This window comes from Streptopelia decaocto (assembly GCF_964273445.1).
Source record: "Streptopelia decaocto genome assembly, contig: HAP1_SCAFFOLD_169, whole genome shotgun sequence".
Classification (NCBI taxonomy): Eukaryota; Metazoa; Chordata; class Aves; order Columbiformes; family Columbidae; genus Streptopelia; species Streptopelia decaocto.
The window spans coordinates 66,428-78,664 of record NW_028116270.1 but is presented as its reverse complement, the minus strand read 5'-3'; the positions used below and the strand labels follow the sequence as shown (position 1 = coordinate 78,664).

The 12,237-nt window shown below is 46.7% G+C and overlaps 1 protein-coding gene across 1 annotated transcript in view; it reads left to right on the top strand.

Moving 5' to 3' along the window:
- Window positions 1-4,768: 4,768 nt before the first annotated feature.
- The window catches only part of LOC309452204 (uncharacterized protein), a 54,069-nt gene continuing 46,600 nt past the window's right edge, over window positions 4,769-12,237 (top strand). Inside the window, 1 exon segment of the mRNA XM_082076877.1 lies at window positions 4,769-5,002. Within this exon segment, the coding sequence (XP_081933003.1) occupies window positions 4,800-5,002 (203 nt within the window). The 5' untranslated portion in view covers window positions 4,769-4,799.

Below are 12,237 nucleotides of genomic sequence, written 5' to 3'. Positions count from 1 at the left end.
AAATATATGAAGGTAAGGGCAGAGGGGAATAAAACATTGTAGAATTCCAAAAGATCGAATACCTCTGCAAGCCCTTGCATGCTGGTTGTTTGAAGATCCTGTGAAAGCTTTAGATTGACCTATGTTCTCCCATGATACCTACGTAATTCCTGCTGTGAGCAGAGGAACTGCCAAAAGCACTCTCCAGCATCTTTTCTACCTTTTTCTCTTGAAACATTAGAAGAGAATGGCCTTTGCTTTGGTGAGGGCATCTGTTTCTGTTGCTATGTATTAACTTGTCTGATGTGAAACCTGAAGTGATTAAATGTTCTCAGGAATTCTGTCCCGTGTTATTCTGTGGAACTTGGCTAACGGGTAGAGATGTACTGCAGCTTCTCTGCAGAGAACGCTGGATGCACATACTGCATACAGAAGCTGTTCCTAATCTTTGTGTGTCATGTATCTTTTCTATTTCAAAAGTGCGAGAGTGAAAAAGTGAAGAAGCTGGTAGAGTCGAACCACCCAGTTTACCAGCGTTTAGACCACGAAATGAAAAGAAACATTGAACCGCAGAATGACTGTGAGAGGTATGGCTTTCTAGTATATTGAAGAGGTATCCATGAGCAGAAGTCAAGCTTTATTGAACTCCAATGGAAAAATAGGTTTACATAACTCTTTGTGAGCAAATAATGCAGGCCTCATGTTAGTTCTTGCAAGGCGCTTCTGTGCATGAGCCCATAGTTTTCAATAGCTGCCAAAAGAACTGCAAATGCAGGTCACTCTGTGTTCTCCTGGGGGAAAGGAAGTCCTTTATTCCTCTTGTCTTGTCAAATTGGGACCCTCCAAGTGATTTCTGGCTCAGTAATGCTGGCTTTTCTCATTAATTCCTGGTGTGTCAAGCACATTAAAGATGAAGCAAGGCCATTGTGCTGGGTTGGCCAAGATAAGGCTATTATTTCCACAGGTAGCTGGGGGCATGACACAGCCAGGACAGCTGACCCCAAAACTAGCCAAAGGGGTATTTGATCCCGTATGAGGTTACACTCAGTAAGGGGAGCTGTTGGGGCGTGGTGGCATTTCTCCTGCTGGTTGCGGGGCTGCGGGTGCTCCGGGCCACTCGGTTCTCTCTGGACCACGCAATTCGGTGCTACTGTGTCTCAAGTGCGACCTGCTGCCCAGGAAGGGGGGAGGTTTTGGCACGGGCTGTGGTTGGGAGTTCACAATTGCTGCTTAAGAGACCTGCACTCCAGGATTACCACATGGTGAGAGATTTGTGCTGTGTGTCCCTTGCTTTGTATATTCTTTCAATATTATTGTTATTGGGGTTTTGTTGTTGTTGTTTGGGTTTCTTGTGTTTTTTATAGTGGTGTGTGTTTGTTTGAGTTTTCTTCTTGCTGTTCCATTAGACATGAGTTTTGCATTTTGTGTCCCAATTCTCCTCCCCGTCCCACTGGGGCAGAGGAGGGGTGAGCAAGCAGCATGTGGCTGTAGCTGCCAGCTGGGGGGTGGGAGGCCTGGGGCTAACTACAACAGACGTGTCTGTGCGGTTTACATGAAGAGTATGTGAAAAAGGCTGGTTGTTCCTGGTTTCATTGTTTTCTTGACTAATTTCCTCTGCAGGCTGAAGAGACTTCTGAGCTGAGCTACGAAGAAACTAAAGGTGTATGAAGGGAGAGAGAAAGAGTCTCAGCTTAATTTGCAGGAAGAAATGAAGAGCAGGTGTTCTGAAATGGCCAGTGAATTTGGCAGATAAAGAGCAAAGGTGAGTCCTGGTTTGGTTGGGTTTTTAGGTGGTGGTGGTTTTCAATTTGAAACCTGTTTTATTATTTCCCTCTACTACTTTTCATGTTCTGGATTTTTTTGTTTTCTTTTGTTATTTCTTGGCTGTATCCTGGAATTTATTGACTTTTCTTGATGCTCCTTCTACTGTTACACAAAACTGCAGAGTTTCTAGAGGTGTTTTTGATGTCACTCGGGCTGTGCAGTAGCGTGTAACCTTATATCTACTTCTCCGTTCATTACTCAGATTTTTTGCTAAAGCAGCCACGTTTCAGAGCTGCATATATTTTGAGAAGCGATTGCTGTAGAATGAGTGAACCGCCTTTGCGGTGGCTCATTTTTAATCCAAAAGTTAGCAGTGGTTTTGTGTTTCTGTTGGAAGGAATCCTATCAGAAATGATGTGAAAGCTGTTTTTGTTTTAAAAGAGCCTGGTTTCACTTTGATATAGTGCTGGATCAGCAGATGATAAACAGAGTCTTGATGGCCAACCCCTTTACTGATTTTTCACAGAACTGACTTCTTTTAGACCCCTCTGAGTTGTTTTTTCCTTTTTTTTTTTTCTTTCTTTTTTGCTGTCTACAGGTTGCAGAACTTTCCCAGCAGTTGGAGGCAGAGTCTGAAAAATGCAAGGAGCAGGAAGCTGAAAATAAAGATTTGCAAGAAGAGTTGTCCACCATGCATGAGAACCGCCAGAAACTGGAGACAAGCAAATGGCAGCTGATAGAAGAGGTGGCTAACCTGAAACATCGTTTGGAGACTAGCATGGTGGATCGCAACCTTATAGAACAATATGAAAAAGAAGTCGAAGAACAAGCAGAACAAGATATAAGACAAAAACTACAAGAAGTCAATCTATTTTTGCAGGTAAGTGAATTTCTTGTGTGTGCCTGTAGTCTCAATTATATACTTCTCTTGTGGTGATAATTTTGTAGTATGTTATTTTTGGTTCCTGATTCTGTGTGTTAGTGCTGTACTTCTACTGTCCTTCAGCAAAGACAGGAAATATGGCTGGGCAATGGTGCTTTCACGTGTGAGTAACGTGCCTGCAGGGCGCTGAATGCAAAGCTTGCCCAGGGTGGCTTTCTGTTTTGCAGTTCTTGGGCGGTATCTCTGTCTGGCCTTGTTCTTACTGTTCATCCTTGAACTCAATATTGACACTTAGAGTTGTCATGGCCAGACATACAGGTCCTACTTTGTCATTGTCCAGGGGAAAGCGCTCAGAAAAGAAGTCACTGAAGTTGTACAGGGGGTGGAGGTGAGGGACTTATTTTAGACCCCTTTGAGTTCTTTTTTTTTCTTTTTTTGTTTTTTCTTTTTTTGCTGTCTATAGGTTGGTGAACTTTCCCAGCAGTTGGAGGTAGAATCTAAAAAATGCATGCAGCCGGGAGCACAAAATCAGGATTTGCAAGACGGCATGGTAGCTGATCTCATAGGGGCCACGGAGCAGCATCACAGGCCCTCAGCAAGAAAAGCAGAACAGGTCTGGTGACAGTGAGCAGGGCGGCCATGACCGCAGGTCACCAGGCCAGGCCATAGGGACGGGTACGTCTACAATTCAACCAGACGTCACGTCCATGGGTGAGGGTCAGGGCTGAGAGCAGTGAGGCTGGCACAGGCCTGGCTGCAGCTTCAGGCCTCGCCAGCTTCTTCTAGGCCTGGCAGATGAATTCCTTCTCAGGAAGAGAGGGAAGTAACACCGCCATAACTCGGAACAACGGTATGAAGTTGGCTTTGCCCAAGATCAGCCCTTGATCCCCATCTTAGGCATGAATTGAGCAGGAGGCAGTTCAGCTTTGGCTTTTCTGAATGGTGTCCTGCTTTGCAGGGCACAATGTGGTAGAGGTGATGCAGAAAAAAAAAAAAAAATCTGTAACATTTGCCACCAGTAGCTGTCTCTGCCCAACTTTACTTAGTCACCTTGACTCAAAAGCAGAGTTTCCAGAAGTGTTTTTGAGGTTGCTTTGACTGTTCAATAGTGTGTAACCTTTTCACAGAATCACAGAATGTTGGGATAGGAAGGGACTCAAAAGATCATCTAGTCCAATCCCCCTGCTGGAGCAGGAACACCTAGAGGTTAGGGTTACACAGGAAGGCGTCCAGACAGGTTTTGAATGTCTCCAGAGAAGGAGACCCCACAACCTCCCTGGGCAGCCTGTTCCAGTGTTCTGTCACCCTCAATGTGAAGAAGTTTCTTCTCAAATTTAAATGGAACTTCCTGTGTTCCAGTTTATATCTATTGCCCCTTGTCTTATCATTGGTTGTCACTGAGAAGAGCCTGGCTCCATCCTCGTGACACTCACCCTTTACATATTTATAAAATGAATGAGGTCACCCCTCAGTCTCCTCCAAGCTAAAGAGACCCAGCTCCCTCAGCCTTTCCTCATAAGGGAGATGCTCCACTCCCTTAATCCCTGCTTCTCCACTCATTCCTCAGGTTCCTTGCTAAAGCAGCTGTGTTTCAGAGCTCCTTTCATTTGTAGAAGGTATTACTGTAGAAGAAGTCAACTGCTTTTCCCTATTTTCACAGCTGAAGACACCATTACCAATCAGATGCTGGCAAAGTCCCAACTCCAGAAAACAAGGAGCAGTTCTACTGAGATACGTACAAGTAGGACTGATAAATAAACCAGGACATGAATTGCATTGGAGATTTTGTCCATAAACAGCCTCACACATAACTATGGCGGCCGCCCCTCGGCTACTTAACGGCGCCGCTAACGGCCACCACGCTCTCGAGGCGGCGCACGCGGGGAGCCGGCCGCGCGGCGGGCAGAGCCAGCCGTTCCTCCCGCCACCGCCCAACCGCGCCTGCGCCGTCGCGTGGTGGGCGGTGGCCGTTAGCGCTGTTGCCGTTACCGGGGCAGCGAGACGCTGTTCTCTGGACACCCGCCCCTCGCAGTTCGCCGCGCAGCAGTGGTAGCGGGCGGAGGCCGCTTGCGGGAGCTCCACTCTCCCCTGTCCCAGTCCCCGACTCTGCCGGCCGATTGCCTGCCGCCGTTGCTCGCCTGAGGCGGGACCGTGCCCGCGCCCCCGCTGCGCGATGAAGAGGATCTTTGGCTTCGCGTGGAGGAAGAAGGGGCAGCCGCCGTCCGGCGGCGCCTCCCTGCCCTGCCCCGCCGGTGCCTACGACATCCAGTACAAGGAGTTGAGCAAGCTGCACCGCGCGGCTGCCAGCGGAGACCTGGCCAAGCTGCGGCGGCGGCTGAAGAAATTCAGCATCGACGGGCGGGACGAGGAGGCGAGGTAAGGGGGGAGCAGCGCCGCAGGGCGGGGGCGGCAGCGGCGGGAGCCTCGAGGTGCAGCCGCAGCCCCCGGCAGCGACGCGGCGCTGGGGACAAACGGCCGCGTCGCTGCGAGGGGCGGGAGGGCTGGTTCTGTCACCGAGCTCGGCCCTTGTGCTGCCAGAAACACTTCTATTCGACCTAGCATCCCACTGTCGCCTTTTGTCCCGGTCTCGTTTCCCGGAGTCGTATTTCCCTGCGCAGGGGTGGAGGGGAGCTGGCAGCAGGAAGACGGGGTGCACAAGGGACATCACAGCCGTTCTCCAGCCACACTCAAAAGTCAAACTGCAATGGCATGCATCTCCGTGTATCTCTAAGGGCTCGGCGTGCAAGTTTAGCAGTTGAGCCAAAAAAGCTGCCATTCTCTTACCAGGGAGTAACTTGTGGAGAGGTAGGCGCTGCAGTTAGGAAAGAGTTCTAGTGCAAAATGACTGTGTTTTATCTTGGTTCTCCATGCGCAGTTGCCTGATACGTCTTTTATGACTGTGATGTGTCAGCCAAAGCAATAGTCTGATTTTGGGTGGCAGGTACTTAGTTGTTTGTTCTGAGGCTTTCGCACAGCTAATTGGTGCCTTGGCTTGGAAGATCTGGGCAGCAACTTGCAGGAGAAACTGCTTTTTCTGGCGGGTGTTACTCTGTGGGTTTTTGAGTCAAGCATAGCAAGTGCTTGCAATTATATTTTAAGGAGAAGCCCTGGGCTGCAGCATAGCTCTTAGTGATCCATCATAAGCATAAGGGAATCAGCTGAAGTTTTGGGTCATGTATGTGTCAATACTCTAATGCCTTTTTTTTGAAAAGTCTTGGAGTCAAAACCTTTATGACATTCTGAAAACATGCTGATTTTATCAGAGTAGCTCAGCATCTATCGCAAAGACTGGACTTTTGCCAGCCAGCTAGCATACTGCCCTGAAAGCCCTTAAATGGGATGAGTTCAACAAGGTCAAATGCCAGGTCCTGCGCTTTGGCCACAACAACCCCCTGCAGTGCTAGAGAGTGACTGCTGGGCACAGAGTGGCTGGAGAGCAGTCAGACAGAAAGGGACCTGGGGGGACTAATTGACAGGAAGCTCAACATGAGCCAACAGTGTGCCCAGGTGGCCAAGAAGGCCAATGGTATCCTGTCCTGTATCAAAAATAGCGTGGTCAGCAGGACAAGGGCAGTGATCCTTCCCCTGTACTCTGCATTGGTGAGGCCACACCTGGAGTATTGTGTTCAGCTCTGGGCCCCTCACTTCAGGAAAGACATTGAAGTGCTGGAGCGGGTCCAGAGAAGAGCAACAAGACTGGTGAAGGGACTTGAGCATAAGACCTATGGGGAGAGGCTGAGGGAGCTGGGCTTGTTCAGTCTGGAGAAGAGGAGGCTCAGAGCTGAGCTCAGCACTCTCTAGAACTACCTGAAGGGCAGTTCTAGCCAGGTGGGGATTGGGCTCTTCTCCCAGGCATCAGCAATAGGACAAGGGGACATGGGCTTCAACTCTGCCAGGGGAAATTGAGGCTGGAGATTAGAAAGAAATTCTTTAGGGAGAGAGTGGTCAGGCCTTGGAATGGCCTGCCCAGGGAGGTGGTGGACTCACCATCCCTGGAGGTTTTTAAACTGAGATTGGACATGGCACTTAGTGCCATGATCTAGTAAATGGACTGAAGTTGGACCAAGGGTTGGACTTGATGATCTGTGAGGTCTTTTCCAACCCAGTCGATTCTGTGATTCTGTGATTAAATACACCTATATTTGTAGGAGAAGCAAGAAAGAGCATGGTAAGCATACACTTCAGTAATGTGTGGTGTGTGCCTTTGTGTTGCCAGTTAGGATTTGTTTATGCAGTTGGCGATGAGGGATGCAGTTTAAGGTGGTCTGAGTGCTTTTTGTGCACACTCCAGCTTCCTGAGTCAAGGTGCCCAATGACATTTGTGGAAATAGCTGCTGAATGTTTATCTTTTTTTCTTACTACCCCTTCTCTTTGACTGTGGCTGATTCAGTCAGTCATCAGGTCTTAGCAGACCCTGTTAGGAAATTTGGCCGGTTTTAGATTTTAAGTTCATCTTGTCTAGAAAGCTTTGTTTCCTCTGGAAAGGTTTCCTTCTGTGTGTCATAGTACTATCAGTGTTATAACTAAGCAAATAAAGTAACACACTGTAAAAAGAAAAAAAAACCAAACAAACACAAGAGAAAGTAGTGTACATACATAGAGCACTGTGATGACTTTGGCATGACAGTGCCCAGTGCTGAAAAGCTCACCTGAGAGGAATTCAGTGGACAGTCTGCCTGGTTGCTGCAACCCCTGTACACTATACCAGCCATGAGGGTTGCAGGCCCAGCTGTGCCCTCTTAAGTGCTTGTGGCTGTGATATGTGTTGTGAGTGACCATCACATGCAGTTGTGTTTCAGAGCTTCACTGTGTCCTCCAGGGACCGGTAGAGTTGACATAGTTGGAAAGTGATGTAAAGAACAAGAAACGTGACTAGTAATGGCTAAGGTGTGCATTGTTCATATGAGTATCTCTGTTCAGCTCCTCAGGATTTCCAAAACCAAAATCTTGTACCAGGGACATGGCAAGTATCAGACCTACAGGCTCCTTGCATTAAGTAGGTAGGTCCTGTAGCCCACAGGACCTCCCAAAAACTGCACCTGGAACAGTATCAGTTAGGAGTGGGCAGTTTTTCAGAGGTGGTCTCCTTCTCTGTTGGGACAGGTGTCCTGCAGAGCAGCAGGAGCTTTACCTTCTGCACAGAGTGAAGCTTGTGCTGCTTTCTGCCTGTGATTTAGAGGGAAACACATGCAAGGACCTTCTGGGTGATTGTGTCTTTGGGTACAACTAGGCTGATTAATTGACATCAGACCTAAAATGTTCTGTGGCTTGAAGGAGCTCTTTTCTTTCTGACAAGACTTTAACTTGAAGAAAAAAGTTTCATTTTCTTATGTTGGTCATGTACTGTTGAAATACAATATTCCTTCCTTGAAGAGGACTTCCTCTGTAGTAGGCTTTTTATGACTATGATAGTTTAACATGTCAGGATGGTCAAATATTACTTTCCTGTAGTCAGGATTACAGAGTCTTGCTCTCTGGTTTGCTACATGTTATCAGAGGCACTTAGGTGCATGTGCATCCTTGTGTTTGGTGCAGTAGTAAACATGCTAGGAAAAAAAAAAGAAAGCAGCATAAATTCTCAAAGCGCAGGGAAATACTAATATTCTTGCTGTAAAACCCACCTTCTACATTTCTGATACGCTTCCGGGATGTGAATAATCACGGAAGAACTTAAGAGTTTTACTTGCCATAGCCCTCAGATGCTCAGGCTTTGGTCTCTGTTGTTGTGCCTTGTGTGTTGTCCTGCTGGATGCAGCGACCAACGCCTGGGCCCAGGCATCTGTTTGTGCAGGGTCAGTTTTACAGTGAAGGAAATGTCACCTTACAAAGTGGACTCTCTGGAAGGTTTTTGCTAGCCACCTCAGGCATATGGTGTGCAGCGGCTGCTACTTGTAATCTTTAGCTGTTACAAAATCTTTTCTTAAGCTTACTTTTTACAAAGTGAAGCTCGTGGTCATATCAATTTATCCCAGCCTGAAATATTTCTTTAGTTGTCTGCCTGTGCTAATTTAATATATTTAATTTTTAGGACACCTCTGCATCTCGCCTGCGCAAATGGCCATGTGGATGTTGTTACACATTTGGTAGAAAGCAAGTGTAAGCTAAATCTTCTTGACAGTGATAACAGATCAGCCCTGATGAAGGTATGTGGAATATGTTATGTGCTTGTAAGTGGGGCTTATTGATTATGCACTAAATGATGTATCTGGCAGGACTCTTTACACAGCCCTATGTAGAAACATGCATATTGTGGTGGATTGGCATGGAATAGGCATATGTTACTGTTAGGGAATAGGCTGCATGAGCTAATCTTAGAAGGTGCTCTTATTTTCCAGCGTTGGCAAGCTGGGGGAATGGTAACAGAGTGAAATGTAAATTCTGGAAGTTTTTCCTTTGTGTGTTGTTCCCAGGCAGTACAGTGCCAGCAAGAAAAATGTGTGGCTATTCTACTAGAACATGGTGCTGAACCAAACCTGCCAGATGCTGATGGCAACACTGCCCTGCATCTGTCTGTCATCTCTCCTAATACAACTGTGGCAGAGCTGCTACTTGATTATGATGCCGATATTGAGGCCCGGAATAAGGTAAATTTTTGTATTTGTTAAGGAAATTCTTTCAAGAAATTGCATTAACATTAATATTTCTCTTCAAGGTTGTGTGGTTTTTTTTTTTTTTTTTTTTTATTTTGAACTTTATTTATTTATCTGTCCTTTCAGGAGGGATTTACTCCACTTGCTCTTGCTATCTCTGAACACCAGGAAGAGATAGTAGAATTTCTCCTTGGGCACGGAGCTAACGTGCATGCTCGAGATCAGCGTGAAAGGTGAGGGGTTAGTCAGAACACTACATGAGTCTCCCTAGTACTCTCTAAGCTGGATTGATGAGAGGCATGAGAATGAGCTCTTAAAGAAAAAAATCGGGGACCCACACGGAAAGAGCTATTTCTGTGTGACTTTTGGAAGCAGGTCTGCACTTGACTGCTGTCATACCTCAGTGGATGCTTTCTGCATTGAGTTTGCAAGAAGGCATTGGCTGTGATGGCCCTTCTGGCAGGAAACATGCCATTAGCTCAGCAGCGTTGCCTCAATTTGAAAAAAACATCTCATGTGCAGCAGCATAAGTGTTGTCTGTGTAAAAAGTTATGAAACTTGTTTATGAAGTTATATTGATAGAGGAAACTAACATTTTAAGGGTTAACCAACCACATAAGAAGGGCTTACTAAAGAACCACCACTTTAAGCCACATAATGAATATCTAGTTTAGAGCTGTATGTAACCAGTTGTGTTAAGAAAAAAACAGAACCTCATCGAATGCCAAGATAAGTTTTACAGCACCAGCTGTAACCTTGAGGAGACAAGATAGCCAAGATTTACAGCAAAAAGGGAGTGCCAGTCTGATTTCAGTCGACTTGGCAGCTTGGGTTCCAGCCAATTCACCATAATGAGCCAATGCTGAAAAGTTCACTGTGACAAAGCTGAGGGAGCCTTCATCCAAAGGCCCCCAAAGACCCCTCCTCAAAATCACCAAGTGACACTGCACAGGTGCAAGAGGGGAGGGTCAAGGAGGAGACTATGGAAATGGTTCTCTGAGACTGATTTTAGAAGAGGCAGGGAAAGGTTACGAATATGTATAGGCATTCCTGGGGTCATTATGAATATGTAATACCTTACTGTATTTAAGCACACTTCTTATTGTTTAAAGGTATGCGTGTTGGGTGGAGCGAATCCCCCACGCACCCAGCGCTATTTTGCTTATGCTCTAATGAACATATCAATGTGTTTAAGGAATACAATTAAGGAATTGGATTAAACGTTGTTTATACATAGAAAAATCGTAAGTTATTTATTTCATGAGCAACTAAAGTAACACACTCTAAAAAATAAAAAACACCCAACCAAACAAACAAAAAAACCCAACCGAAAAAAAACACAAGAGAAAGTAGTGTACATACATAGAGCACTGTGATGACTTTGGCATGACAGTGCCCAGTGCTGAAAAGCTCACCTGAGAGGAATTCAGTGGACAGTCTGCCTGGTTGCTGCAACCCCTGTACACTATACCAGCCATGAGGGTTGCAGGCCCAGCTGTGCCCTCTTAAGTGCTTGTGGCTGTGATATGTGTTGTGAGTGACCATCACATGCAGTTGTGTTTCAGAGCTTCACTGTGTCCTCCAGGGACCGGAAGAGTTGACATAGTTGGAAAGAGATGTAAAGAATAAGAAACGTGACTAGTAATGGCTAAGGCGTGCATTGTTCATATGAGTATCTCTGTTCTGCTCAGGATTTCCAAAACCAAAATCTTGTACCAGGGACATGGCAAGTATCAGACCTACAGGCTCCTTGCATAAAGTAGGTAGGTCCTGTAGCCCACAGGACCTCCCCAAAACTGCACCTGGAACAGTATCAGTTAGGAGCGGGCAGCTTTTCAGAGGTGGTCTAGCAAAGCCTTCAGCCTTACTGAACGAGATGGGCAAAACTTAGCAGGGAGTTGGAAGCACTATAGGCATGATGCCAGCTAGTCATGAATCCTGGGTCGAAGCTAATCGCTAAGAGAGATTTACCTTGTCCGCTGCCTGTCAGAGTGAACTCTAGAGCTTTTCATTGCTTAGCTTGTAGCTGCTGGGTCATGGGCTCAAGTGCTGTTGGAAATGCATGACACCAGCCTGCTGTTTCCCTGTTGTATCCCATTGGGGCGGTTTTGCAGCTGCTCAGGCATCAGCAGTTCTCTTTTACCCCATGGCTGATCAGCATAGGATTGCAGCAGCAGGAGAAGCAGAGTCTGGGCAGGGTCCCCACGGCTGGGTGGCAGAGCAGCTTTGGTGTTACTGGAGGTTTCTTGCAGGTACGTGAAACTGTGATATTCCCTGCCAGCCTGTTCCCTAAAGTGGATCTTCTGTGGAGCTCAGCAGGCCTTGCTGCAAGCAGAGCCATCTCCTTTCCTGTTGGCAGGCTGAGAGGCTTGGTTGAGGAGGGCAGCAACCAGTTGCAGGTTTCCTGAAGGCTTTTCGGTTTGCAGAGCTGATAGTGACTTCTTGAGGTTTGTCATGTTTCATAGTGCTTGCTAGTAGCAGCTTTTCGGTGATGGTGGAATCCTTCATAGCCAGTTATGGTCAGCGCTCCCAGATAATCTTAGTCAGTCATTTCTTCAGATATGGAGGATCCTGTATACTTACATGGGAATTTCTCAAAAAGTGGTGGTAGTCACCATTGAGGGACTCCTCCGTTGATGGTTCTGTCTCTTCCCCATCTGTAGCAAGATATTGCAAGTTCTGTGTTCTGCGTGTTTTTCTTGTCCTCGTCCTTGTTGCCATGGAGGAGGCGCATCAGCTGCACTGTAACGAGAAGTATCTGCATTACAAATTACTGTGTTTCTGCATCACATACCACTGCATTTGTTTACCTCTCCCTTTTCATTCCCACCTAGCCAGTGGGAGAGAGCTGCTGTCCTCTTGCTTCTCAGCAAGGTACCAAAGCAATTGCAATGTTAGTTGGGCATTTCTAAATACAGACAAGGACCTACCCACAGTGTTGCAGTTCAAAACTGGTGCTGCCATCCCCCTCAGTTCTAGAGGAACTGCAGGATTGTTATTGCATCACCTTCAAGGGAGAAA